This window comes from Episyrphus balteatus, chromosome 1 (genome assembly GCF_945859705.1).
Source record: "Episyrphus balteatus chromosome 1, idEpiBalt1.1, whole genome shotgun sequence".
Lineage (NCBI taxonomy): Eukaryota > Metazoa > Arthropoda > Insecta > Diptera > Syrphidae > Episyrphus > Episyrphus balteatus.
Window position 1 is genome coordinate 92,575,767 of NC_079134.1, and position 25,766 is coordinate 92,601,532.

The 25,766-nt window shown below is 31.6% G+C and overlaps 1 protein-coding gene across 1 annotated transcript in view; it reads left to right on the top strand.

Annotated features, from left to right (window-relative positions):
* The first annotated feature begins 816 nt into the window (after positions 1 to 816).
* Positions 817 to 25,766, top strand: part of LOC129921225 (transcriptional regulator ATRX homolog) — a 216,991-nt gene continuing 192,041 nt past the window's right edge. The window contains exons 1-3 of the mRNA XM_056002956.1: positions 817 to 974; positions 1,036 to 2,884; positions 2,935 to 3,100. Of these exons, the coding sequence (XP_055858931.1) occupies positions 947 to 974; positions 1,036 to 2,884; positions 2,935 to 3,100 (2,043 nt within the window). The 5' untranslated portion in view covers positions 817 to 946. The remainder of the gene's footprint in view (positions 975 to 1,035; positions 2,885 to 2,934; positions 3,101 to 25,766) is intronic.

The window sequence follows — 25,766 nt, forward strand, 5'->3', positions numbered from 1 at the left end:
AGAGAAGACAAGGACAAATGTTCGAACTTCCCTATTGGGCTTTTTAACAATCTGTATTTGTCTTTTTTCTTTCTATCATATTAACTGTTTATTAAAGAGGTACAAGAAAAAAACAACCAATCAAATCAAATCAATTCCTCCGAATTGAAATGTCAAAAGTTTTTGTTCCCTCCAAGCAAGAAAACGGAGTTCAGAAAAGACACTCCGTCCGAGAAAAGCGGGGTTGCACTCACACACTTGCAACTTTTTGTGTATGAAAACAAAGTCGAAGGAGAAATCGTGGTGAAAAAACCAATACATATAAAGTCGGCTCTGCGGTGATTATAATTTCCATACTAATTTGAGCCGCCTTCGGACCCGTTTCTGAGCCGAAGTCGGACTCAGCTCCGCCTGAGGTGGAGCGAATTCGAACCGAGGTCGGACTTGTTTGCTTGAAGGGTTTCTGTTGTTTTTTTTTTCTTCGACACTGCCCTTCAAGCAAACAGGTCCGACCTCGGTCCAAATCCGCTCTGCCTCAGGCGGAGCTGAGTCCGACTTCGAGGCAGAAACTGGTCCGAAGGCGGCTCAAATTAGTATGGAAATTAGAATCACCGCGGAGCCGACTTTATATGTATTGGTTTTTTCACGACGATTTCTCCTTCGACTTCGTGTTCATATACAAAAAGTTGCAAGTGTGTGAGTGCAACCCCGTCTTTCGCGGTCGGAGGTCGGGGTGTCTTTTCTGAACTCCGTTTTCTTGCTTGAAGGGTGACGTTTCAAAGCCAATCCGGATTAAATGTGATCTCTCAATCCAATCATACAAACGTAGTTATGATACCAACTTTGTTTGTAGAACATGTATTTTTGAAGAAAAAATTCGACAACAAAAAACTTATTTGTGCTCACAGGTCATAGAAAAAGAAATGAATTTTAAATTACAAACGATCTGACATTTTTTGTTATAAAAATGGACCTTAATAAGGAATCGAGCTTAAGTTAATATAAATCAATCAAAACGAAAATCTTCTAATCAATTACGTTTCTATTTTCTTATAGCCAATACAATATCTGAAAGGGAAGTATTCGATGGCATCTTGGCAAACTTAAAAGGTCTGGATGAATCTGATGCACTTAAAATGTATCCAGTTAAAGAAAAATACCCTTCATTTGAAAGGAATTACACATATGAAGAAATAAAAGATCCTATTCTGAGGTCTGTTATAAATGATCATAATTATATATCTAGTGAGGATAGGTATTCACGAGATGTCCGCCAAAATCTCATCGATTTCGTTCAGTTAACCAATTTGAATGCAGCTTCAAATTTTTCTACCATCTCCGAATCCCAAGTAGAAATATTGATTGATAGTGTTTTAACTTTGTTGAGTAAAGTAACTGATTATGATTTGATTAGTGATAAACTAAAAGATGTGTTTAACTTGTATGTGAAAGAATCTTCCAAAATTGAGAGCTTGGAAGAACAATATTTACACAAAACTAAAGATTCAACTGATCAAATATTAGATGATGTTCTTGACTCCGACTTAAAGGACGAGTTGAGTACTTTTATAAAAATGGAAAGGGAAGATGCTCATATTGTGTTACCATCAGTTCTTGGACAGTTCGACAGTGTTGATGAAAAGAACTCCTTAGATGATGAAATGTCCGAACTGAACAAACAGATAGAGATGATTTTAGGAAAAGGAGAGGATGATATAAACGATAACAAGCAAATAGAACAAGATATAAAAGCTAGCGTACAATCCAATGATCTTATTATTACCAAAGTTGAATATACTTACGATCCTAACTTCAAAAATACAAAAGAAAAGGAAAAACAATTGATTTTAGCAGAAGACAATGACGTCTCATGTAAAGAGTCAGAATCAAAAACAGAAATAAAAGTTGAAAAATATGTCCCTGGAAAACAGAGCACGGTCTGCCCAGTTCTAACAGAAGATTTAAAAACAATGAACCCTAATGACGGTAGATCCTTTGATTATGCGCTACCAATAAACAGTCAGTCTTTTACTGACGACTTACCAGTAGACACATGTTCTTTTGTAAATAATTTAACAATTGATAGCAGTTCATTGCCTAAAAACACAAATGACGAATTTGTTGAAAGCGATATCTTGAAAGCCACACATGCACATACTGTTTTACCTTCAGTCAAAGAACTTCTTAAGTTTGCCGAACAATTGAGAGAAGATTGTTTGAATTTTACTGAAAAGGATGATTTTAGTATGGAAAATTTTTTTTCATTGAAGCTTGGAGAACATAAAAGAATTATATCTTCTGTTTTGTTTAAGGATTCATCTATTCAAACTGAACAAATTATTTCAAAGAAAAATCTACGTAAAATGAATGCCTCAGATAAACGACATTTATTGGAATCGTCAAACGATTCTGATTCATCTAATTTATCCTATATGGATAAAACCCTTATTGAGCTAGAAGCTGAATATAAAAAATCAGAAGAGCAATATTTCTTTGATAGTCCAAAATCTAGCAACAAATCTTCGATATTGAAAAAACCTTCAAAGAAAACGAAATATTTTAATTCGGATTCAGATGACACTGATGAAATATCTCCATTCAATGGAAGTTTGGAAAGTCTTTCAAGACATGAAAGTGATGATTTCGAACAAATCACAGACGATAATATAAAAAAAGGAACAATACCTAAGAGGTCTCTAATTCGAAGGCAATGCTCGTCATCATCATCATCATTAACATCAGACAAATCAACAGTAAAAACTGATAGAAAAAATATGGAAAATGTTACAAATGAAAGTGATAAGGAAAATAGAGATTCTGTAGTATCTTCAGAGTCGTTTGAATCAAAGAAATCAAAACAAGATGAAAGTATTGAAGAAGATGCACAGGAAAAGGAAATCGAAAGGTAATTTTCAGTTTTTCGACTTTCATGTGACAATGTTTTCTTCTTTACAGATTATTAAATTTAAAAGCTTTAGTTGAACCACAGAAAAATACATCTTTAACAAACCATACAAAACAGAAAATATCAAGCAAGTTGTCGTCATCAAAAAATGATAGCTTATTTGACGTTATGCAGGAGATCGATAAAAATTCATTTAGCGATGATAGCATTGGCGAAGTAAGTATATTTCGATTCTCCTCTTTCGTGAATTAATATTTGCGGTATTTGGGATGAACGTGGTAACTCTAAGTCTATGGTTTTTATTTTGATTTGGGAGAATTGGGTTGAATTTTCAATTGTGGTCCTTACACACTCAATCAATTGACATCAGTGTTGACAAAATCAGTAGTTTGAAAGCGAATAATGATTACTGATTACAAAATGTAATCATTAATCCTGATAAATGATTAGCTTTGTGTTCGTTATTCGATTAATGATATACATGTTATTCTTTGTAACTGCATTTAAAAAATGTTAATATCTTTTTTATTATATTAAGATATTAATTTTTAAAGGGAATTATTTTTTTCTTGCCCATGATAATTTTTGACTTTGGGACCGATTTTCTTCGATAAATGTATAATAAACAAAGTGTTTTAAAAATGTATTTTAAGAAGAAAACAATAATGAACAAAAAAGTTGTTTACAAGTTTGCCAGAAAACTCATAGATTTTATGATATTTAGGAAAACCTGCACCAGGTAAAATCTCTAAAAAAATGTGTTTTTTTGTTTTAGTCAAAAATGTGTAAGAATTAAAAATTTATTTTTGTAGTTTTAAGTTATTTTTGTTTAAGACTTAGTAACAATAATTATTTAAAAAGTTCTTGATTTTGTGTGCTTGATAGAGCCGGTTATTTTGGATTTTATTGCTAATATTAATTGATGGAGGTTCTCCAATATGTTTTACCAGATCTTTTGCGAATCATTAATACATCTCTTGCCTCGGGCATATTCCCCACTACGTGAAAGGAATCCCTTATTGTTCCAACACCGAAGATACCTGATGCAAGAAGTTGTTAGGATTTTCGCCCAATAAATATGGTTCCAGTATACGAGAAGGTGTTAGAAAAAAATAGTAATGCGATAACTTCAAGAACATATTACCAGTGAAAATATATTGTCTGTTAACCAGTCTGGTTTTCGTGCAAAACATTCTTGTGAAACGTGCATAATACTCCAGTCAAAGCGTCATTTGACCTTGCGCCCAGAGGCGCTGTCAGTTTTTATTTCATGGATCGATAGGGGTACATTTGAAAGGCTTAACCCCAATTTCTCACCACCTGATCATTCCTTTTAGCGGAGTTATTCACAAAAATGCAATTTTTGAGATATTTTACTTGTAAGCTAATATCTTTGCTCCACTTTGTCGTAGACCAAAAAATAAACATACATTCTCTTTCTTATAATATTTTCTATTGTTGTATGTAATTTCATTGTATTTGAGTGAGTTACTACAAAATGGCAGCCAGTTGAATTCAAATTCTAGTAGTTAAAAAACACATTTTCGTTTTTATTTCGAAAAAAGTTTATATTATGGTTAACATTTTTCTAACCTATTTTGTAGCCCTATTCATGTCCTGCATTTAAAACTCGGCTCCCGTGGGTCGTAGAGAGCTATTTTTTTTTTAAATTGTAGATAATTTGAAGGACAACAATAGTATTTTAAATACTATTGTGCCAATACTTGCACCGTTTACAAAATAATAAGGCAAGAGTTTGCTAAACAAAAGAACGACTTTGACTTAATATTACTTATTTTTATTTGTTTCAACAAAAATAATGTGCATTAAATCGATAGAAAATGTTGTGACAAACAATTAATAGCTTTATTTTTTGATGTAGGACATCCTGAAGCCGAGTTATTCCCAAAAAACGATATTTTTCATTTATAAACGTCTCGGCCATCTTTGGTGATAAACGGCTGATTTTTTCTTTAAAATGCAGGACATGAATAGGGCTACAAAATAGGTTAGAAAAATGTTAACCATAATATAAACTTTTTTCGAAATAAAAACGAAAATGTGTTTTTTAACTACTAGAATTTGAGTTCAACTGGCTGCCATTTTTTAGTAACTCACTAAAATACAATGAAATTACATACAACAATAGAAAATATTATAAGGAAGAGAATGAATGTTTATTTTTTGGTCTACGACAAAGTGAAGCAAAGATATTAGCTTAAAAGTAAAATATCCCAAAAATTGCATTTTTGAGAATAACTCCGCTAAAAAGAATGATCAGGTGGTGAGAAATTGGGGTTAAGCCTTTCAAATTCACCCCAATCGATCCATGAAATAAAAACTGACAGTGCCGCTGTGCGCAAGGTTAGGCCCTCTTTTCCGACGCTTTGACTGGAGTATAAACTTTGTTGTAAATAAATGGAAATCTGAAATTGATAAGAAAAATGTGATCATAGCTGTGTTTATTGACCTAAAACGTGCATTTGAAACTATTAATATATGTATTCTGTTGCAAAAGTTGTCTAAAATAGGTGTAAGAAATACGGAACATGCATGGTTTAATAGTTTCCTTGAAGGTAGAACTCAAAGAACAATTGTGCCCATGATTATGAAAGTGGACTAAGTCACTTTTTGGGGGTCACCCCAGGTTATCATGGGACAAGCTATCATGAGACATCATACGACAAGTTATCATGAGCAACCTATCATGACGCAACTGATCATGATCATACGGTTTGATTCGAACAAATTCATTTTTAGTTCATTCTATTTGACTCCTCCTTTTTTGGAAGGACTTCTATTTGGTGATTGTTTTTCTTTATTTATTTTTTATTTTTGAGGTTTAGGTTTATTTTTTTTTAGACGGAATTTTGCGTTGATTGATATGTGCGAAAGGTGTTTGGTTTTTTGCAATTTTTTTGTGTGTTTTTTTATGAAGGGAATGAGAAGTAGGTAGGGACATAGTTTTTTGTATCTTCTATATAGGATGTGATTATGTACCTTACGGCTTTTTTATGAATTTAGGGTGTGTGGTCTAGGTGGTTTTCGTGGGAAGGAAAGACGTATGGTGTATTAAGTATAACTATATAGAGCGAGGGAGAAAAAAATGTGTCAAGATCTTTATTCTTGCTTTTTTTTGCATGAACAAAATGAGAGGTAACATATGTATATAAGTAGGGATATACTGATTTTTTTTGCATTGTTTTCTTTTCTATGTGGGTTATTGCAAATATTTTTTTATGATTTTGGGGTGTGTGGCTTAGAAAAAAATCATTCGAGACGTATGGTGTGGTGTCTATTGTGTATATATAGAGTGAGGGAGAGAAAAATGTGCCAAGATCTTTATTCTTGCTTTTTTTTTGGCATGCAGAAAATTATATGGGTACATAAAACATTACATAGAAAGGGATATACCTACCTACCTGTTGTTGATTGGATTATTGCAATTATTCTTTTTATGAATATGGGGTTTGTTTGTTTATGGTTTAGGTTTTTTTTAATTCGGTGACGTATGGTGGCAAGTGTGTGGTTATATTAGGATAATGAGAAGAGAGGCAGAGAGGGAAAGATAGTTTCCTATGTGCAAAGATTTTGATTCAATTGGTTTGGTTGATTGTAGGTAGGTAGGTACATAGCATAGGTAGGTAATTCTTTTCTGTTAACGCGAAAGGGATTTTGTGATTTGATTTTTTTATGCTGAACAGAATGAGATGTAGCATGAAGGTAGGTACCTAGTTAGGTGTGTAGGTACTTATATAGTTAATGCTCTTGTTTAATGATTCAAGTGATAAATAAATTAAATATTAAAAAATTAATCATTTTATAAAAGTTTTAGTGAATCGAAACTTAAGCATTTAAGTTCAACATAAATCTTTCTGTGACAGTTTAGGCAGAGGAAAAAGTAGAGAATAAGAGTTTATGTTCAACATAAATTATTAAAGTTACCATTCAGCAAATGACCCTTAATCGTTAAGAATGATGATAGGTAGTTGGCATCCGTAATAGGGTTAGGGTTGTCTGGTAGGTACCTATACTAGTTTTTTAATTGGTTGATGAGAGAGAGGAATAAAAAACTATCGTAGATAGATAGGTACCTACTGTTAAGACTAAGAATAGGCACCAATCGGCAAAAATATTTTTAATGGTTTAACCCTTTCGAACCCAAGCTATGAAAATTAATATTAAAAAATGTTTTTTCGGTATTATCGGGTCAAAAACATCGCAACTACGAGATATGAATAGCAAAAAGTTATTTTCCAAAATAATAAATAGCAAAACTAATGTGTTATTCTCATGTTACATGTAAGTAACATGCACTGCCTATGACCACCAAAAAACGTCGGAGAACTGAGAAAATAACTTTTTATGAATCTATAATGTATGCTACTTCTTCTTAGCAAAAAAGTAAAACACTTTCTGCATTAACATTTTTTATAGGTTTCATTTTTTCAAAATTATGCCCATGTATAAAAAAGTTTTTTTTTGCAAAAAAATGTGAATTTCAGTCCCTTTTTCGATTAAAAAAATTTAAAGGTAGGTAGGTATGATATTTGACTAACTTTTTGTAATAATCCAATAACTAGGCATTATTATCTTTCAATTAAGCCATCGAAACCTAAAAAATTGTTTAATTTAATATTTTTGTAAGAATTTTTAAAAAAATGTTACATGAGAGTAACGCTGGGTCCGAAAGGGTTAAAAGAAGGTATAACAAGAAAAATGTAAAATAGGTTGGTAATAAGAATAACGGACAAAAAATGAAAATGGCTTTTTGTGTAGGTAGCCATATCCCTTCGTAATATAGACATTATAGGTACCTAGGTAGGTATTGTACAATGAAAACTAGTTGGCCTTGGATTTCTGTCTTTCAAACATTAATACAAAATCTGTCGTGTGTCCAATAGAATATATATAATAGAATATATATAGTCTTGTGTCCTATGGAAAAAAAAGAAACATGTAGCTAGGTAAGTGTGTTCCACTTTACAAGGCAAAAAAAAAAAAAAATTAACCATATAAATCATTAGTTCCCCACCTATTATTTTCGCAGACACATCAATACCTACCAACATATGTGCTGAAAGTCTTAAGGGGTCTGGTCATCCTGATTTTTTTTTCTTTTTTTTTATTTAGCTTAAATTAACCCCCTAACTATAACGAACATTTTAATACCTTTTGCGTATCGAAACACTCAAAATTGACGAAGTAAAAGGCATTTTTCGACAGGAATATTGAGTCAATTAGAGCGGTGGACTCCATATTTATTTTACAATTATCTCGAAACTACATTTTTGACCGGATGCCATCGAGATCTCGGAAACTATCCGTCCGATTGCTTTCAAATTTTTACTGAATATTTTTGAAAGCGAAGTATTTTTTTGATAACATAATAAGGTAGCTTTTTTTTAATAATTTTTTGCTTCAAAAATCTTGGTAAAAAAAATGAAAAAAATTGTTTTTCTGCTCGCCATAATTTTTCTAATGGTCCAAATAAAAAAATATTCCGGCTCACAGTTTCGGATTTATTAATTCAAAAACAAAAAAATGAATATTTCGGTCCACCAGGGTGCTCAGACCCCTTAAGTTTTGGGAAGAGGGCGCTCATCGGCTTTGAAGTATCAGATTTTGTAACACCTATTATCTGATGGTATCGTAATTAGACATGTCTTGGAGTTGGAAAAAACGATTAGTTTACAAGGGCCCCATAACCCAGTTAACAAATTTCATCTTTTTTTCGTGCCGAGTTACACATTTTGAATTCATAAATTCTTTTTTTAATTTTGAAAAAAAAAAAATAAATTAACTAACGGTTTTTATAAAAACGAAAGGCATATCATGAAAAACTATAGGTACCTACCTACTAAATCAAAACTAACTTCACCAAAACTTCATTTTTTTTTAAGTATGGGCACCTGCCTAGAACAACATTCAAGTAAAAACTTTGAGATAAAAACCTGATATTTTACGTATTTAATACATAAATAACAAGATTTTAAATCCGGAACAACGAAAATTTGAAATCCAAAAAATTGGACCACCCTAATGTAGGTAATTATCTACCGACCTTATAAAATATAGTAGGTGCAGGTAAAATAGTATCTATTTAAAATCAAATAAAAAAAAATTGTTACACTCTTGAAACTTGCCAAAAAGTTTGCTTTTGGGATAAGAACCAAGGATAAAAAAGTCTATAAAAAAAATTTAATTAAAGGGTGTTTTTTTCGCGGACAAGAGGGAGGCAGTGGCGTATCCAGAAAAAAATTTGGAGGGGACTGGAAATTTTTTTCAAATTCGTCTGTTTTTTTTTTTGTTACCTCATAACTTTGGATTGAGTGAACCAATTTTGATAATTCTTTTTGTATTGGAAAGCTGGGGGCTGCAATTTGGTCCCATTTCAACTTCGTTCAGTTCTGGCCATAGAAACTTATAGAAAAACAATAAAACCCAGTTTTGATGCATGGAACTCAGTTTTGTTTTTTGATAAAAATGATTATTTTTATTCATCTTTTATCGACAAAACAATTAAAATAGGTATAAGTTTTGATAATATTTTGTCAAAAAATTGCAGATTCATTGAAAAAGGCACTAAATTCACGAACAGAAACAAAGTGAATTGAATTCGATAAAAAAAATTTAAATGAGTGAGAATTTCACTTTCGGCAAATGAATGCAGGACGTAAAAGTCTCAAAAACTAATTTTCATTGAAATTCTTATTGATGTTTAATGTTGACCACTAAGATTTTGAGATATAAAAAAAATTTTGTTTCCAATATCTTTGTTTATCACTTTGTTTCTGTTCGTGAATTTAGTGCCTTTTTCAATAAATCTGCAATTTTTTGACAAAATATTATCAAAACTTATACCTATTTTAATTGTTTTGTCGATAAAAGATGAATAAAAATAATCATTTTTATCAAAAAACAAAACTGAGTTCCATGCATCAAAACTGGGTTTTATTGTTTTTCTATAAGTTTCTATGGCCAGAACTGAACGAAGTTGAAATGGGACCAAATTGCAGCCCCCAGCTTTCCAATACAAAAAGAATTATCAAAATTGGTTCACTCAATCCAAAGTTATGAGGTAACAAAAAAAAAAAACAGACGAATTTGAAAAAAATTTCCAGTCCCCTCCAAATTTTTTTCTGGATACGCCACTGCCTCCCTCTTGTCCGCGAAAAAAACACCCTTTAATTAAATTTTTTTTATAGACTTTTTTATCCTTGGTTCTTATCCCAAAAGCAAACTTTTTGGCAAGTTTCAAGAGTGTAACAATTTTTTTTTATTTGATTTTAAATAGATACTATTTTACCTGCACCTACTATATTTTATAAGGTCGGTAGATAATTACCTACATTAGGGTGGTCCAATTTTTTGGATTTCAAATTTTCGTTGTTCCGGATTTAAAATCTTGTTATTTATGTATTAAATACGTAAAATATCAGGTTTTTATCTCAAAGTTTTTACTTGAATGTTGTTCTAGGCAGGTGCCCATACTTAAAAAAAAATGAAGTTTTGGTGAAGTTAGTTTTGATTTAGTAGGTAGGTACCTATAGTTTTTCATGATATGCCTTTCGTTTTTATAAAAACCGTTAGTTAATTTATTTTTTTTTTTTTCAAAATTAAAAAAAGAATTTATGAATTCAAAATGTGTAACTCGGCACGAAAAAAAGATGAAATTTGTTAACTGGGTTATGGGGCCCTTGTAAACTAATCGTTTTTTCCAACTCCAAGACATGTCTAATTACGATACCATCAGATAATAGGTGTTACAAAATCTGATACTTCAAAGCCGATGAGCGCCCTCTTCCCAAAACTTAAGGGGTCTGAGCACCCTGGTGGACCGAAATATTCATTTTTTTGTTTTTGAATTAATAAATCCGAAACTGTGAGCCGGAATATTTTTTTATTTGGACCATTAGAAAAATTATGGCGAGCAGAAAAACAATTTTTTTCATTTTTTTTACCAAGATTTTTGAAGCAAAAAATTATTAAAAAAAAGCTACCTTATTATGTTATCAAAAAAATACTTCGCTTTCAAAAATATTCAGTAAAAATTTGAAAGCAATCGGACGGATAGTTTCCGAGATCTCGATGGCATCCGGTCAAAAATGTAGTTTCGAGATAATTGTAAAATAAATATGGAGTCCACCGCTCTAATTGGCTCAATATTCCTGTCGAAAAATGCCTTTTACTTCGTCAATTTTGAGTGTTTCGATACGCAAAAGGTATTAAAATGTTCGTTATAGTTAGGGGGTTAATTTAAGCTAAATAAAAAAAAAGAAAAAAAAAAATCAGGATGACCAGACCCCTTAAGACTTTCAGCACATATGTTGGTAGGTATTGATGTGTCTGCGAAAATAATAGGTGGGGAACTAATGATTTATATGGTTAATTTTTTTTGTTTTGCCTTGTAAAGTGGAACACACTTACCTAGCTACATGTTTCTTTTTTTTCCATAGGACACAAGACTATATATATTCTATTATATATATTCTATTGGACACACGACAGATTTTGTATTAATGTTTGAAAGACAGAAATCCAAGGCCAACTAGTTTTCATTGTACAATACCTACCTAGGTACCTATAATGTCTATATTACGAAGGGATATGGCTACCTACACAAAAAGCCATTTTCATTTTTTGTCCGTTATTCTTATTACCAACCTATTTTACATTTTTCTTGTTATACCTTCTTTTAACCCTTTCGGACCCAGCGTTACTCTCATGTAACATTTTTTTAAAAATTCTTACAAAAATATTAAATTAAACAATTTTTTAGGTTTCGATGGCTTAATTGAAAGATAATAATGCCTAGTTATTGGATTATTACAAAAAGTTAGTCAAATATCATACCTACCTACCTTTAAATTTTTTTAATCGAAAAAGGGACTGAAATTCACATTTTTTTGCAAAAAAAAACTTTTTTATACATGGGCATAATTTTGAAAAAATGAAACCTATAAAAAATGTTAATGCAGAAAGTGTTTTACTTTTTTGCTAAGAAGAAGTAGCATACATTATAGATTCATAAAAAGTTATTTTCTCAGTTCTCCGACGTTTTTTGGTGGTCATAGGCAGTGCATGTTACTTACATGTAACATGAGAATAACACATTAGTTTTGCTATTTATTATTTTGGAAAATAACTTTTTGCTATTCATATCTCGTAGTTGCGGTTTTTGACCCGATAATACCGAAAAAACATTTTTTAATATTGATTTTCATAGCTTGGGTTCGAAAGGGTTAAACCATTAAAAATATTTTTGCCGATTGGTGCCTATTCTTAGTCTTAACAGTAGGTACCTATCTATCTACGATAGTTTTTTATTCCTCTCTCTCATCAACCAATTAAAAAACTAGTATAGGTACCTACCAGACAACCCTAACCCTATTACGGATGCCAACTACCTATCATCATTCTTAACGATTAAGGGTCATTTGCTGAATGGTAACTTTAATAATTTATGTTGAACATAAACTCTTATTCTCTACTTTTTCCTCTGCCTAAACTGTCACAGAAAGATTTATGTTGAACTTAAATGCTTAAGTTTCGATTCACTAAAACTTTTATAAAATGATTAATTTTTTAATATTTAATTTATTTATCACTTGAATCATTAAACAAGAGCATTAACTATATAAGTACCTACACACCTAACTAGGTACCTACCTTCATGCTACATCTCATTCTGTTCAGCATAAAAAAATCAAATCACAAAATCCCTTTCGCGTTAACAGAAAAGAATTACCTACCTATGCTATGTACCTACCTACCTACAATCAACCAAACCAATTGAATCAAAATCTTTGCACATAGGAAACTATCTTTCCCTCTCTGCCTCTCTTCTCATTATCCTAATATAACCACACACTTGCCACCATACGTCACCGAATTAAAAAAAACCTAAACCATAAACAAACAAACCCCATATTCATAAAAAGAATAATTGCAATAATCCAATCAACAACAGGTAGGTAGGTATATCCCTTTCTATGTAATGTTTTATGTACCCATATAATTTTCTGCATGCCAAAAAAAAAGCAAGAATAAAGATCTTGGCACATTTTTCTCTCCCTCACTCTATATATACACAATAGACACCACACCATACGTCTCGAATGATTTTTTTCTAAGCCACACACCCCAAAATCATAAAAAAATATTTGCAATAACCCACATAGAAAAGAAAACAATGCAAAAAAAATCAGTATATCCCTACTTATATACATATGTTACCTCTCATTTTGTTCATGCAAAAAAAAGCAAGAATAAAGATCTTGACACATTTTTTTCTCCCTCGCTCTATATAGTTATACTTAATACACCATACGTCTTTCCTTCCCACGAAAACCACATAGACCACACACCCTAAATTCATAAAAAAGCCGTAAGGTACATAATCACATCCTATATAGAAGATAAAAAAAACTATGTCCCTACATACTTCTCATTCTCTTCATAAAAAAACACACAAAAAAATTGCAAAAAACCAAACACCTTTCGCACATATCAATCAACGCAAAATTCCGTCTAAAAAAAAATAAACCTAAACCTCAAAAATAAAAAATAAAGAAAAACAACCACCAACAAGAGTCTTTTCTTGAAAGTCACCTCCTCTTTTTTTAGAATGAACTCAAAATGAATATTTTGTTGCAATCGAACCTTATGATCACATGTCCCATGATAAGTTGCGTGCGATATCTTGTCCCATGATATCTTCTGCCATGATAACTTACACCCAACCCCACTTTTTGCATTGTTTAAAGAAAAACTTACATAATAATTTTCTTATAACGATTTAATTATATTTCTTTTATGAAATCACTATAGAGCAAGATCCCAGGGCCGCCAGACATTACTTATTTTCTCAAGAAAAAAATGTATGGAATTACGTAGTGCTAGGACATACTATTAGTGTATGGATACTGGCTATCTTGTGCCGACGGCCATTTTACCACTAACAGGTGCTAAAGGTACGAAAAATACGTAGTTACTTTTCTTATTTTCTCAAGGCTTGATTTTTATATATGATACTCAGGGAACTAATACATTAATTTTTGTAAACTGCCAGACCCGCCGGATGGGCCTAACATCTGCCAGACACGCATTTTAGTATACGGGAAAGTTAGATTTTGTTATATGGAGGTCTGGGAAAAAATTTATAACACATTTTGACTTCAGGACTCGAAAGAGTATCAAGACACGAGTCGAAAACCACATTTTGAACAATCGCATCTAGAGTCATTTGGCTGCCATTTTGTTTTTTTAATAAAAATTTCAATTTTTCACATAACTCATGTATTTTTAAATCTACAGAAAAAAAAATGTATTGCAAACTTGAAGATAATTTAATTTACTACAATATATGTTAAATTACTTTTTTCGATTATACCTTCGGTTTAAGAGTTATGGTGGTTTTTTTTTTTAAACCATATTTTCGTCATATCTCTTTTATTTGAGCTTTTTTGAAAATTAACTTGAAGTAAAAGTTGTAGATCTTTTTATTACCTTCAATTATTTTTGATTTGACAGTCCGTTTTTGATCTGTAGGAAAAAAACTTCAAAAAGGTTGCAATTTTTTAATATAGGAAAAATATTCTAGTACAGGGTAATTTGCATTAGATGTAACAACAACCTAGGCGTGTAGGTTGCACTCAGACAAGAACAAAATCGTATAACTAACACTGCCAGTCCCATTCCGACAGCCTTTTTTTTGCCAGACACCTTAAAGCTTTGAAAAAAATAGTTTAACTTTACTTATTTTCTCAAGCTTCATTTTTATATATGATACTCAGGGAACTAATTCAATAAATGTTTGTAAGCTGCCAGACCCGTCGGATGGGCCTGACACCTTGCCAGACACGCACAAATGCTAGCTATGTCTATCAGCGCCAGCGCAGCGTGAGCATGTTTGTAAAGGAGTTTTATAACAAAGCGTGTCTAATTGATAAGGTGTCTAATTAATTGAAGGTAATAAAAAGATCTACAACTTTTACTTCAAGTAAATTTTCAAAAAAGCTCAAATAAAAGAGATGACGAAAATATGGTTTCAAAAAAAAACCACCCTAACTCTTAAACCGAAGGTATAATCGAAGAAAGTAATTTAACATATTGTAGTAAATTAAATTATCTTCAAGTTTGCAATACATTTTTTTTCTGTAGATTTAAAAATACATGAGTTATGTGAAAAATTGAAATTGTTATTAAAAAAACAAAATGGCGGCCAAATGACTCTAGCTGCGATTGTTCAAAATGTGGTTTTCGACTCGTGTCTTGATACTCTTTCGAGTCCTGAAGTCAAAATGTGTTATAAATTTTTTCCCAGACCTCCATATAACAAAATCTAACTTTCCCGTATACTAAAATGCGTGTCTGGCAAGGTGTTAGGCCCATCCGACGGATCAGCCTTGAGAAAATAAGAAAAGTAACTACGTATTTTTCGTACCTTTAGCACCTGTTAGTGGTAAAATGGCCGTCGGCACAAGATAGCCAGTATTCATACACTAATAGTATGTCCTAGCACTACGTAATTCTATACATTTTTTTCTTGAGAAAATAAGTAATATCTGGCGGCCCTGGGATCTTGGACTACTAGAGGAGCAATAAAGAAGTTTGTTCATTGCAATTTCGCTTTCAAATAAACTTTACCCCTTAAATAATAATTATTTAAAGGCTAGATTTGAGGCCATTTTTAGGAGTGACTTAGTCCACTTTCATAATTAAGGGCACAATTGTTAATGGAAAAACTTCAGATACTGTGTCCGTTAGCATAGGTATACCACAGGGGACCCTACTAGGTGTGCTATTGTTTTTAATATATATATACGATATGGAAAAAGTGCTGAAACATTCGTGGCTCAAACTATTCGCTGATGATGGCCTGCTATGTATCTCGGGAAGTGATCTGACAACTTGTGTTTCCAACCTTAATGAAGATCTTTGTGCAATCAATAATTGGTTGATAATGAATCGTCTTTTGTTAAATATGGAAAAATCTATATGTATGCTCTTCAATATACCAATATTATATGTGTTGAAAACCGTGATGAAAACCGTCCCCTTGAAATTGTGCCCCATATAAAATATCTCGGTGTTATAATAGACAATAAACTATCATGGAATGAACACGTAAACTATATTTGTAATAAAGTGTCGAAAAAACTAGGTGTATTGCGCAAAACTAGAAATAGTCTCACAATGATCAGTGCAATAAAGGTATTTAATGTGATAATTCAACCCCATTTTGAGTATTGCCCTACAATACTATATTTTTGTAATATGTCTCAAAAAAGCGGATTGCAAATATTACAGAATAAAGCAATGCGTATCTTGTTAAGCCGCGATCACTATGCTCACATAAGAACAATGCACGAAGCATTAAACTCAATATAAACCAACGGTTATACATGCTCACAATGACATTTATTTTTAAAATAAAAAACAATATGTGTCCAGAGTATCTGACAAGCCAATCAGCAATGAACGCAAATCCTGTTTATAATCTGCGAAGTAACGAAGAACTGATGATTCAGCGAATGAGAACATCAAGAGCGCAACGATCCATGTTCTATAATGGTTACCAAGCATTCAATGCCCTACCGAATGAAATAAAAACTTCAATCAACATAAACGAATTCAAAAGACTTATACACTCCGCTTCAACTGAATAAGCACACAAATTTTCAAAGGTATTTTTTCCAATTTTTCCTAAGATTGATCTTTCATGTAACATTTGATGATGTTTACAGTTAGCTTACGATGTTGAGAAACCAAATCAGAAAGAATAATTCTCAAAGTACCGCTATTTTTTTTCGTGTTCGCTTACAAAGCGTCCCATATGGACAATGCAGTTTTTTTTTGCGTCAACTGAATAGACACACGGTCTTTCAAGGTCAATATCTTCGCTGTTTATGAGAGTTTTGAGGTGTTTGGCATACCAAATCAAAGGTTGAAATGTTCTCAGTGAGATTTTGTTATTTAATTAAAATTTAAAAAAAAGTAGTAGATTAAAAGCTTTGAATACTGTCGACAGAGCTAAAATTAATTTGTTAACGGAACAAGTACTGACCGGGTCTGCTTTAGCTACCAAAATTGATCGGAGTTTTAGTGTGTTGCCTATTCGTACCTCAAAAATAAAAGTTCGTACAGGAAAAATATGAATTAAGGTAAAAAACGGCAAAAATAGCAGTTAATCGACGAGAAATTTTGAGATCTGCCTCCAATTCATTTGACTCTGGGGCAAAAATCAAACAAAAAGCTGGTGTTTCTGCAAATGTTTCAACACTCCGCAGAGTAATTAACAGCACGGAGTCAAATGAGTGACGCAAAGTGGTTTTTCTCATTTGAAAAAGTTTAATTTTGATGGATTCATAATTGAAGTCATCGGGGCCATCAAAATTGACCTTTTTCAAATGAAAAAAAACCACTTTGCGTCACTCATTTTTCCAGCTCATATGGAGTCTAGAAAATTCTAAACGAATACCTTTTTGTTGCTTGTTTAAAGTTGGTTTCTTTTGGACTTTTAATGGGTTAAAATGATCCGTGCTGTTAATTACTCTGCGAACACGAAAAAAAATAGCGGTACTTTGAGAATTATTCTTTCTCATTTGGTTTCTCAACATCGTAAGCTAACTGTAAACATCATCAAATGTTACATGAAAGATCAATCTTAGGAAAAAATGGACAAAATACCTTTGAAAATTTGTGTGCTTATTCAGTTGAAGCGGAGTGTATCATCCCATATTCATGAGTTTGTTATATAAAATTCTTTTATCACTTAATTAAAAACTGTATTGTGTATTAATTAATGTATTTTTGTAATCTTGAAATGTATTAATTATTATTTAACAATGTTAAATTATGTAAATGAAATGGCATAATCAGAGCCAAATAAATTATTACATTACATTACATTACATAAAATCCAAAAAACGGGCTCTATCAAGCACACAAAATCAAGGAGCATTTTTTAAATAATTGTTGTAACTAGGTCTTAAAAATAACTTGAAACTACAAAAAAAAAATATAGGATCGCTACATTTAGTACACACAAAAAACATCCAAAATTAAAGCCAAACATTTGGGCAATTACACTATTTTTTCCATTTCAAATAATTCCAAATAATTCCATCTTTATGTAAAGATATTCGTCTAAGATTTAAAGTATAAAAAGGCAGAATAAAGTAAATAAAAATTGTTCGGTAAAAGAATTGTGCAAAGTTAAAAAAAAAGCGAATTAAAGTAAAGTCAAATTAAAGTCAATTGAAAGTCAAGTAAAAGTCAAAGCAAAGATCTATTTGTTTAATTTAATAATTTCATATTAAATCTCTAAATTTAATAAACATTTAAACATTTTATTAAAATTAACATTAAAACCCTAATTACAATTTACAAATATTTTATCAGTGAATTAAAACTATTTGAACTACAATCTCTGTCTTGTTTTTTCATTAAATCCTTTCCCTCCCCCTACAATTGGTGTCAAAAGTGGGATGGACAAGTGCCGCGTAAAGTACTTTTTTCGTTGAAACTAAGAATTATTGTACCTACTATACCCTACCTAGTGTTTAAATAAAAAAAAAATCTAAAAGAATGAAAAAAAAGCATTCAAAGTGGTTAATTAAATAAAAACAAAATAAATTAAAAACGAGAAGTCACTTTGATAAGTTTAAAAGATTAAAAAGGCTAAGATATAATTTTAAATTAAAAATCTAAAAAGTTCATGCATTACATTCAACTAAATAAAATTGTGTTACATGTGAACAGATAAAAAGTGCATAATTTAAAAAATAAGAAAAGAGAGCAAAATAAGAGAAAGTGTCATCAAAAATTGCCGATGAAATTCACACTCTCATAAGTGTATACCAGGCATGTCAAACTCAATGGTTACAAGGGGCCAAAACAGCGAGATAAAAATTTATGTGGGCCGCAGAACATGTTAAGCTACAATTTTTATATGTAAAACAATTTTGTAAAAAAAAACAGCAAAAATGAGGAAACTATTTTTTTTTTCATTTACCATTTTTTTCTCAGACCAAAGTTAGTTCACGATTTTATAGGTAACTCATTCCTCTTAATGACTAAAATAACTGCTCGCATCGACAGGTTCCTACTGTGAAATTTGCAAACGATTTTATATGGCAGTTTTCAAGTGCACAAAAATACTTATAAAATCGGGCATTTCAACGAATTTGGAACTTATTTCGGAGTCAAATTCGGCAATAATTCTATGTTTATGGAACAAATCGAAAAAAATTAAGAGAAATTGTCTTTCAAGAAATATTCTGCAAGTCTTTTTCGTATTCAATTTTATAGTTTAGATTTTTTGCGTAGTATTTTTGATACGTCAAATCCTGGTTTATCTTCTGATGTTCCAAAAGAGCTAGGTTGCATTTGAATACACATTTGCATTTGAATGTTGCATTTGTTCACATATTCGTTATTATTATGAATTTTACTCGCAGTTTTGAGTTTAACTCAATTAATGTTTTGCTACATCTAGGTAGGGTAGGTATCATGAACTATAAACTCTGCAACCATTTTAGATAGCAAAACATGCTGGTTTAAAGACTTTTATCATTAAAAACTAAAAAAATCTAAAGCCCCAAAATCGTTTGTAGGTTAACTCAGAATATTCGCTTCCTAGTTAACGTTAAGAAATCACATAACTTTCTCTGATTTAAGCCACGAGATCTTATAAAATTTACTATTTTATTTGGTTTTGTCCCATATTTATTTGTTGATCAGGGCCGGGCCGCAAAGTAATTAGTTGTGGGCCGCATGCGGCCCGCGGGCCGCAAGTTTGACATGCCTGGTGTATACAAATTGGTGAGATCGTTTCACTTAAAGCTTTGAGCCACACTTACATATATTGAGTGAAATTTGGTTTGATTATTATTTTGCATGTGCTTAAGGGGGGGTTTCCATAGCATTTTAATGGAAGATGGTTGACTAATTGTTGTATTACTTTTGCAGTTTATAAGATAATCTTATGAAACTTACTTTTTTGAAAAGGTAATAAACGTACGAATATTTTTGCATCATTTAAATTTTAGAAACATTTCTTGTGCGATTTTTATAAGGGTCGAAAATGATTTTTTTCCTGCAAATTTAGATTGAATCAGAATTTTGGTTGGGGCACCGTTGTTTATAAACTTTTTATTTATTTTTTTTTTGTTTTATAATGATCAAATGTGTTTTCATGCAGTACGCGAAACAGATTTTTTTTTTTTGTATTAGAAAAAAAGCTTCGTTAATTTGTTGTAATTTCATGTTTTTTTACTCACTCTTCTTAGAATAACTTTACCGTTTATTAGTGTTTTTGGATGAAACAAAAAGAAAACAATAAAGGGAAATTAGGAGAATCCAATAAAATTTCTAAAATTTAATTTGAAGTTAGTTTGAACGGTTAATTTGAAGGAAAGGTGTCAAAATGCACTTTTTTAGCATTTTAGTCGTGGGGCAAAGCGTGATTATTTTTTAAAATGTTTTTGTATTTTTTAATGAGAAGTTAATAAAGTTGTTCATGCAACCCGTTTGCCAAAAAAAAATATTTTTTTTATTTACACACTAAAAATTTGATTTTAATAAACCAATATGTGCATTTTGTTTTTGAGGAAGGGGCAGTCAAAGCATCCACAATTTATTTTTATTATTTTTTTTCATTATATTTCAAATCAGTTTAAAAAAAAAAATATATATTTTTGCTCACAGTATTTTTAATATAAATTGGTGAAAAAGTGTCTATTTTAGCTTTTTTTACTTTGAAAATTCCATTGATCACGCACACATGCAAATTTAGTTCAAAAGAATGCCACGCATAAGCTGGCGCTGATGAACTCTTTTTTTCTGTTCTTTTCTATTTATTGAAAAAAAACTTGCTCTTGCGCTCTCATTTTCTCGTTATATTTTGTTTTTGTTTTTTGTGTTTACATAATACTTTTTTTTTGTTTCCTATTTCCTCACTCAGGCAGGCAGATATCATTCATGAAATTATGAAGATGCTGCAGAGAGTAGGTAGATAGTAGATATTTTTTGCAAGATCATTATCTTTGGTTTTCAAAAAGGGTTGTTTTGTTCTTGTTGACTCTTAGGTTTTTCCTAACAATTTATATTGTTTTTCATTGTCTTTGTTTATATGTTGCGGATTCGGTTTTTTTTTTGTAGTTTGTAGGTATAATAGTTATATTTTCGCGGGGGAATGGGTAAAGGGTTATATAAGTGTATTTGTGGTTAGAATGCACTTGATGGTATTTATAGAAATAGTTTTGAATAGGTGAAGATGCTCAGTATGTTTCCTTAGCAAAAAAAAAGTTTTTAAAATTACACCTACTGAGGAAACAAGCAAAAAAGTAGCTAATGCCTATCTGAATTTATAAATAAAATATCAGTTTGAAAAAATAGATCATTTTTTTTCAAAGTGTTGAGCTTGAAAATTATTTTTGAAAACTTCCCTAAACTTTGATTACATAATTGAAAAATTAATTTCAAGGTTTAAAAAAGTAACTTATTAGTTATTAATGCTGCCTTATTTTTGTTTCCTAATAATGTAGGTATAGGTAAATAAAAAACAAAACCGATTCAGTTACGAACTGAGTTCATTGCATTGGTGACTTTAAAAAAAAATCTTTATTAAAAAGGTGTTGAAAGTAAATTGGATTGATATCGAGTCCATCCTCAAACAACATACACATAAGAACCTAAACATTCTATATATTGTATGTAAATATATTTCCATGTCAGCCGACACGCGCTAGTGCGAGACAAAAAATTTCTCAACGAAGAACAACTCAAGATGAGCAAGAACCTAAAAATCAATCCTTCTGCGCATCTACTCATATTTTTATAGACACTTCACAAAGGATACTGTCAAGTATATTATATCAATGCACCCACGTAACAAATCCTCTACGTGGACCTGCTTCTCCGCTGAACAACTATAATTATTATTATAATGCAAAAAATTTCTCTGATACACAAAAAACTCAAATGCCATCCACAACAGCAACATGAAAACAAGTTTCTTTTTCATTTCAAAAATAAATAGGTATACACTCCAGAAATCTTTCATGAAAATATTGAATTTCAAACCAGTTTTCGTCCACAAACACCATATCCATATAAAGATCTATGTAGTATACCTACATCCATTTGCATGTCACCCCGCACGCGTGAGTGCGATGGTGATCTCACAAAGAGACAATGAATGAAAACCATAACCAACATCCTGAGAGTAAAAAACCAGAGAATTCGATGGCGAGAGAGCGAAATACATTCACTAATACACACAAATGCTTTTACATGAGATTTGACTTTGCTGAAAAAGGGAACCCAGTCTTAAGCTAGATTATTGCATGTAATAAAAATTGATATTTGGAAAGCTTTAACAACAGCTTTTTATCGCATGCGAGTAATTTTGTTTGTTTTTATCATCTAATATCAAAACAAAATGACTAAGAAAAAAGCTTTAAATATGAATTAATTTTTTTTTTGCTATGCTGCTGCAAGTGTTATGATGGGGAGGAAGGTTTAGAATTTCGAATGGATGAGTTAAATAAATTAACTACAAAAGAACTTCAAACTATTTTAAAGGAACTGAAATTTTCATATCGATATAATTTAAAAACCGAATTAGTTGAGAGGTTATATAATGATATAATAGGTAAAGGTATGCGAGTTGGTAGTTTTTTTTAGAGGAAAGAGCAAAAAATGATACGGAAGAAGAAATTGATGATACAAATACAACTGATGAAGACGGAATTGAACAATTAAATAAAAAGGAAGTTGAAAAAGATTTAAAAGTTGCTGCAAAGATGTCGAAGGCCATTCATTTCGTTTTTAAAGATGTTGAGGAATCGTTGGACAGATTTTCGGGCGAAGCGGGAAAAAACGTTGTGCTTTGCCTAAAAGATATTGAAGACATTGCAACAGTGTGTAAATGGAATCCTATACAAAAATATCTGTATGCATATGTATGATAAAGGGAACATTCGATGACATCTCTTTAATATCCTATATTATTCAAGGTATTTCAGAAAGCCCTTTGAATAAAACTGTTCTGTATGAAGCAACGAGCTTTGAGGAGCTTAAGAAAAAGTTTTTAGTTTATGAAACTATTAAAAGTCATCTACCGACTTCAAGTGGTCATAGAAACCAAAATCATTCTCAAAATTTTAAGGCAAATTTTTCAAATAATTCAAAAAAATTTGTGAGTCAAAAACGTTGTACGAATTGTGGTTCTTTATCATATAACCAAGATGTTTGTCCAAACAAAAGTAAAGGAGCCAGGTGTTTTGCATGCAGCGAGTTTGGGCATATTTCTACAAATTGTCCAAAGAAAGAAGTTTAAAATTCGAATGCAAATGTAAAACGAATTAACAGACTAGACTTTTGTGTAAAGGTTAAGATAGCTGGGGAAGTTTACGATGTTTTGGTGGATACGGGAGCGGATGTGTCGTTAATTCAGAAAAGCGTTTGGAGGAGGAATGGTGCTGCTGCAATCGATGGGCTTGGAGAAAATTTCTTCGGATTTGGCGATGGTAAAGCAAAGCGTAGTCATGGGTCGTGTTTACTTGATGTTTTCATTGGAGAAGATTGTTATTCCATCCGAATCCATATCGTTCCAGATGAATGGATATCAGATAATATGATTTTAGGAAAGAATTTTTTAAGCGTTGCTAAGGTTAGCATTCAAAATGGTTATATTTCTGTATCTAAAATTTCAGAAGCTTTCATTTTAGAAGAAAATAACATTTCAAAGATCGAAGTTGGTGAAGTCTTAGAAAAGAATGATTTAAATTCAATTCTTGATACAAAACTAAATCATATAACAGATTACAAAATTAATAAAATGCACGACTGGGTCGCACGAACTTGCTCTTAGAGTTAAAGTTGCTTAAATTTTTAAGATTTTTTATATAGAAATTTGGAAAAAAAATGAAATTCATGAAAAATGAAATAAAATCTAAAATCAAACTGCCCCACAAAACAAGGATGCAGTTTTGATTGATATATTAAGATGCATTTTTAGAAAAAAAATTTCAAAATAAACAATTTTTGGGAAAAAAAGTTTAAAAATAAAATTGGTATGCCATTTTGTAAAAATCACTAATCAACATCTCTAAACAAAATTTCAAAGAAATTCAATGTCCCGTTTTCGAAAATTAGAATTTTCAAAAAAAAAAATTTCAAAATTTTTTTAAAAATCAAAAATTAAGTTTATTTTTGGGTTATATTATAATTATATAAATACTTCTTCACAAAAAGTTTTGTTGAAATCGAATAAGCAGTTTCGGAGGAAATAGGATTTGAAAAAAAAACGGTTCTATGGCAGGTACCGTTAATAATGATTTTCAAAAAAAAGTTTTTTCATTAGAAGATAGACCTTAACTTAAAACTAACATTTGAATTTTTGTAAACAAAATCGTTGAAGCCGTTTTTTAAATATATCAATTTTACTAAAATCGGTATATGACAAGTACCGTTTTTTTTTGGTTCCAAAAAAATTAATTCCAAAAACCCCTCTGGAGAGTCGCCAAATAACGCTAGATACCAAGTTTGACATTAATCGGTCCATCCGTTTAGGCTGTAGCTTCTTATGCAGACAGACTGACAGACTGACAGACTGACAGACTGACAGACTGACAGACTGACAGACTGACAGACTGACAGACTGACAGACTGACAGACTGACAGACTGACAGACTGACAGACTGACAGACTGACAGACTGACAGACTGACAGACTGACAGACTGACAGACTGACAGACTGACAGACTGACAGACTGACAGACTGACAGACTGACAGACTGACAGACTGACAGACTGACAGACTGACAGACTGACAGACTGACAGACTGACAGACTGACAGACTGACAGACTGACAGACTGACAGACTGACAGACTGAAAGACTGACAGACAGACGGACTTCCGGGACCCACTTTTTTGGCATTCTCTACCATCGTAGTGTCATGGGAAAATGGTATCTCCACTTTTTTTTGTACGAATGCATAACTTGATATATAGTACCTATATCGCAAGTAAAAATCAGATAAAAGATTTGATAAATAACTATAAGCCATGTAAACCAGATAAGAGTTTAGTTGAAATGAGAATCGTGTTGGCCGATGATCGCCCAGTCTATTAAAAGCCAAGAAGAATAACGCAAAAACAAAAGGAAGATGTAAAGAAGCAGATAGGTACTTGGCTTTCGGAAGGAATAATACGTCACAGTTATTCAGATTACGCTAGTCCAATAGTATTAGTAAAGAAAAAAGATGGATCTAATCGAATATGTATCGATTATCGAATGCTTAAAGCAAAAATAATATAAGATCCACTTCCTTTTATAGAGGAAATCTTAGAAGATTTAGCTGAAGGAAAATTTTTTGTTGTTCTTGATTTCAAAAAAGGATTTTTTCACGTGCCAGTTAAAAAGAGAGTCAAAAGTACACAGCATTTGAATTTCTTATGAATTTCTTAAGGCACCTTTTGGTCTTTGTAATTCGCCATCTGTTTTCCAAAGGTTTATAAATGCAGTTTTTGAAAGGCTTTTACGTTCGAATTGGCTGAGAGTTTTTGTTGATGATCTTGTTATCCAAGCTTAAAGTCCTGAAGAATGTCTGGATAAGCTCGAACTAGTATTCGAAGTTGCTGCTGAAAATGGACTTGTTATAAACTGGAAGAAATGTAAATTCATCACTGAAAAAATTGAGTTTTTATGCCAAATCGTAGAAAATGGCTCGTTGAAACCGTCGCAAGAAGAACTTAATGCGGTTCAAAATTTCCCGAAGCCACACACGGTTAAGAAAATTCAGTCCTTTCTCGGACTCACAGGTTTTTTTCAGGCGGTTCATCGCATGACATGCAGTTATTGCGAA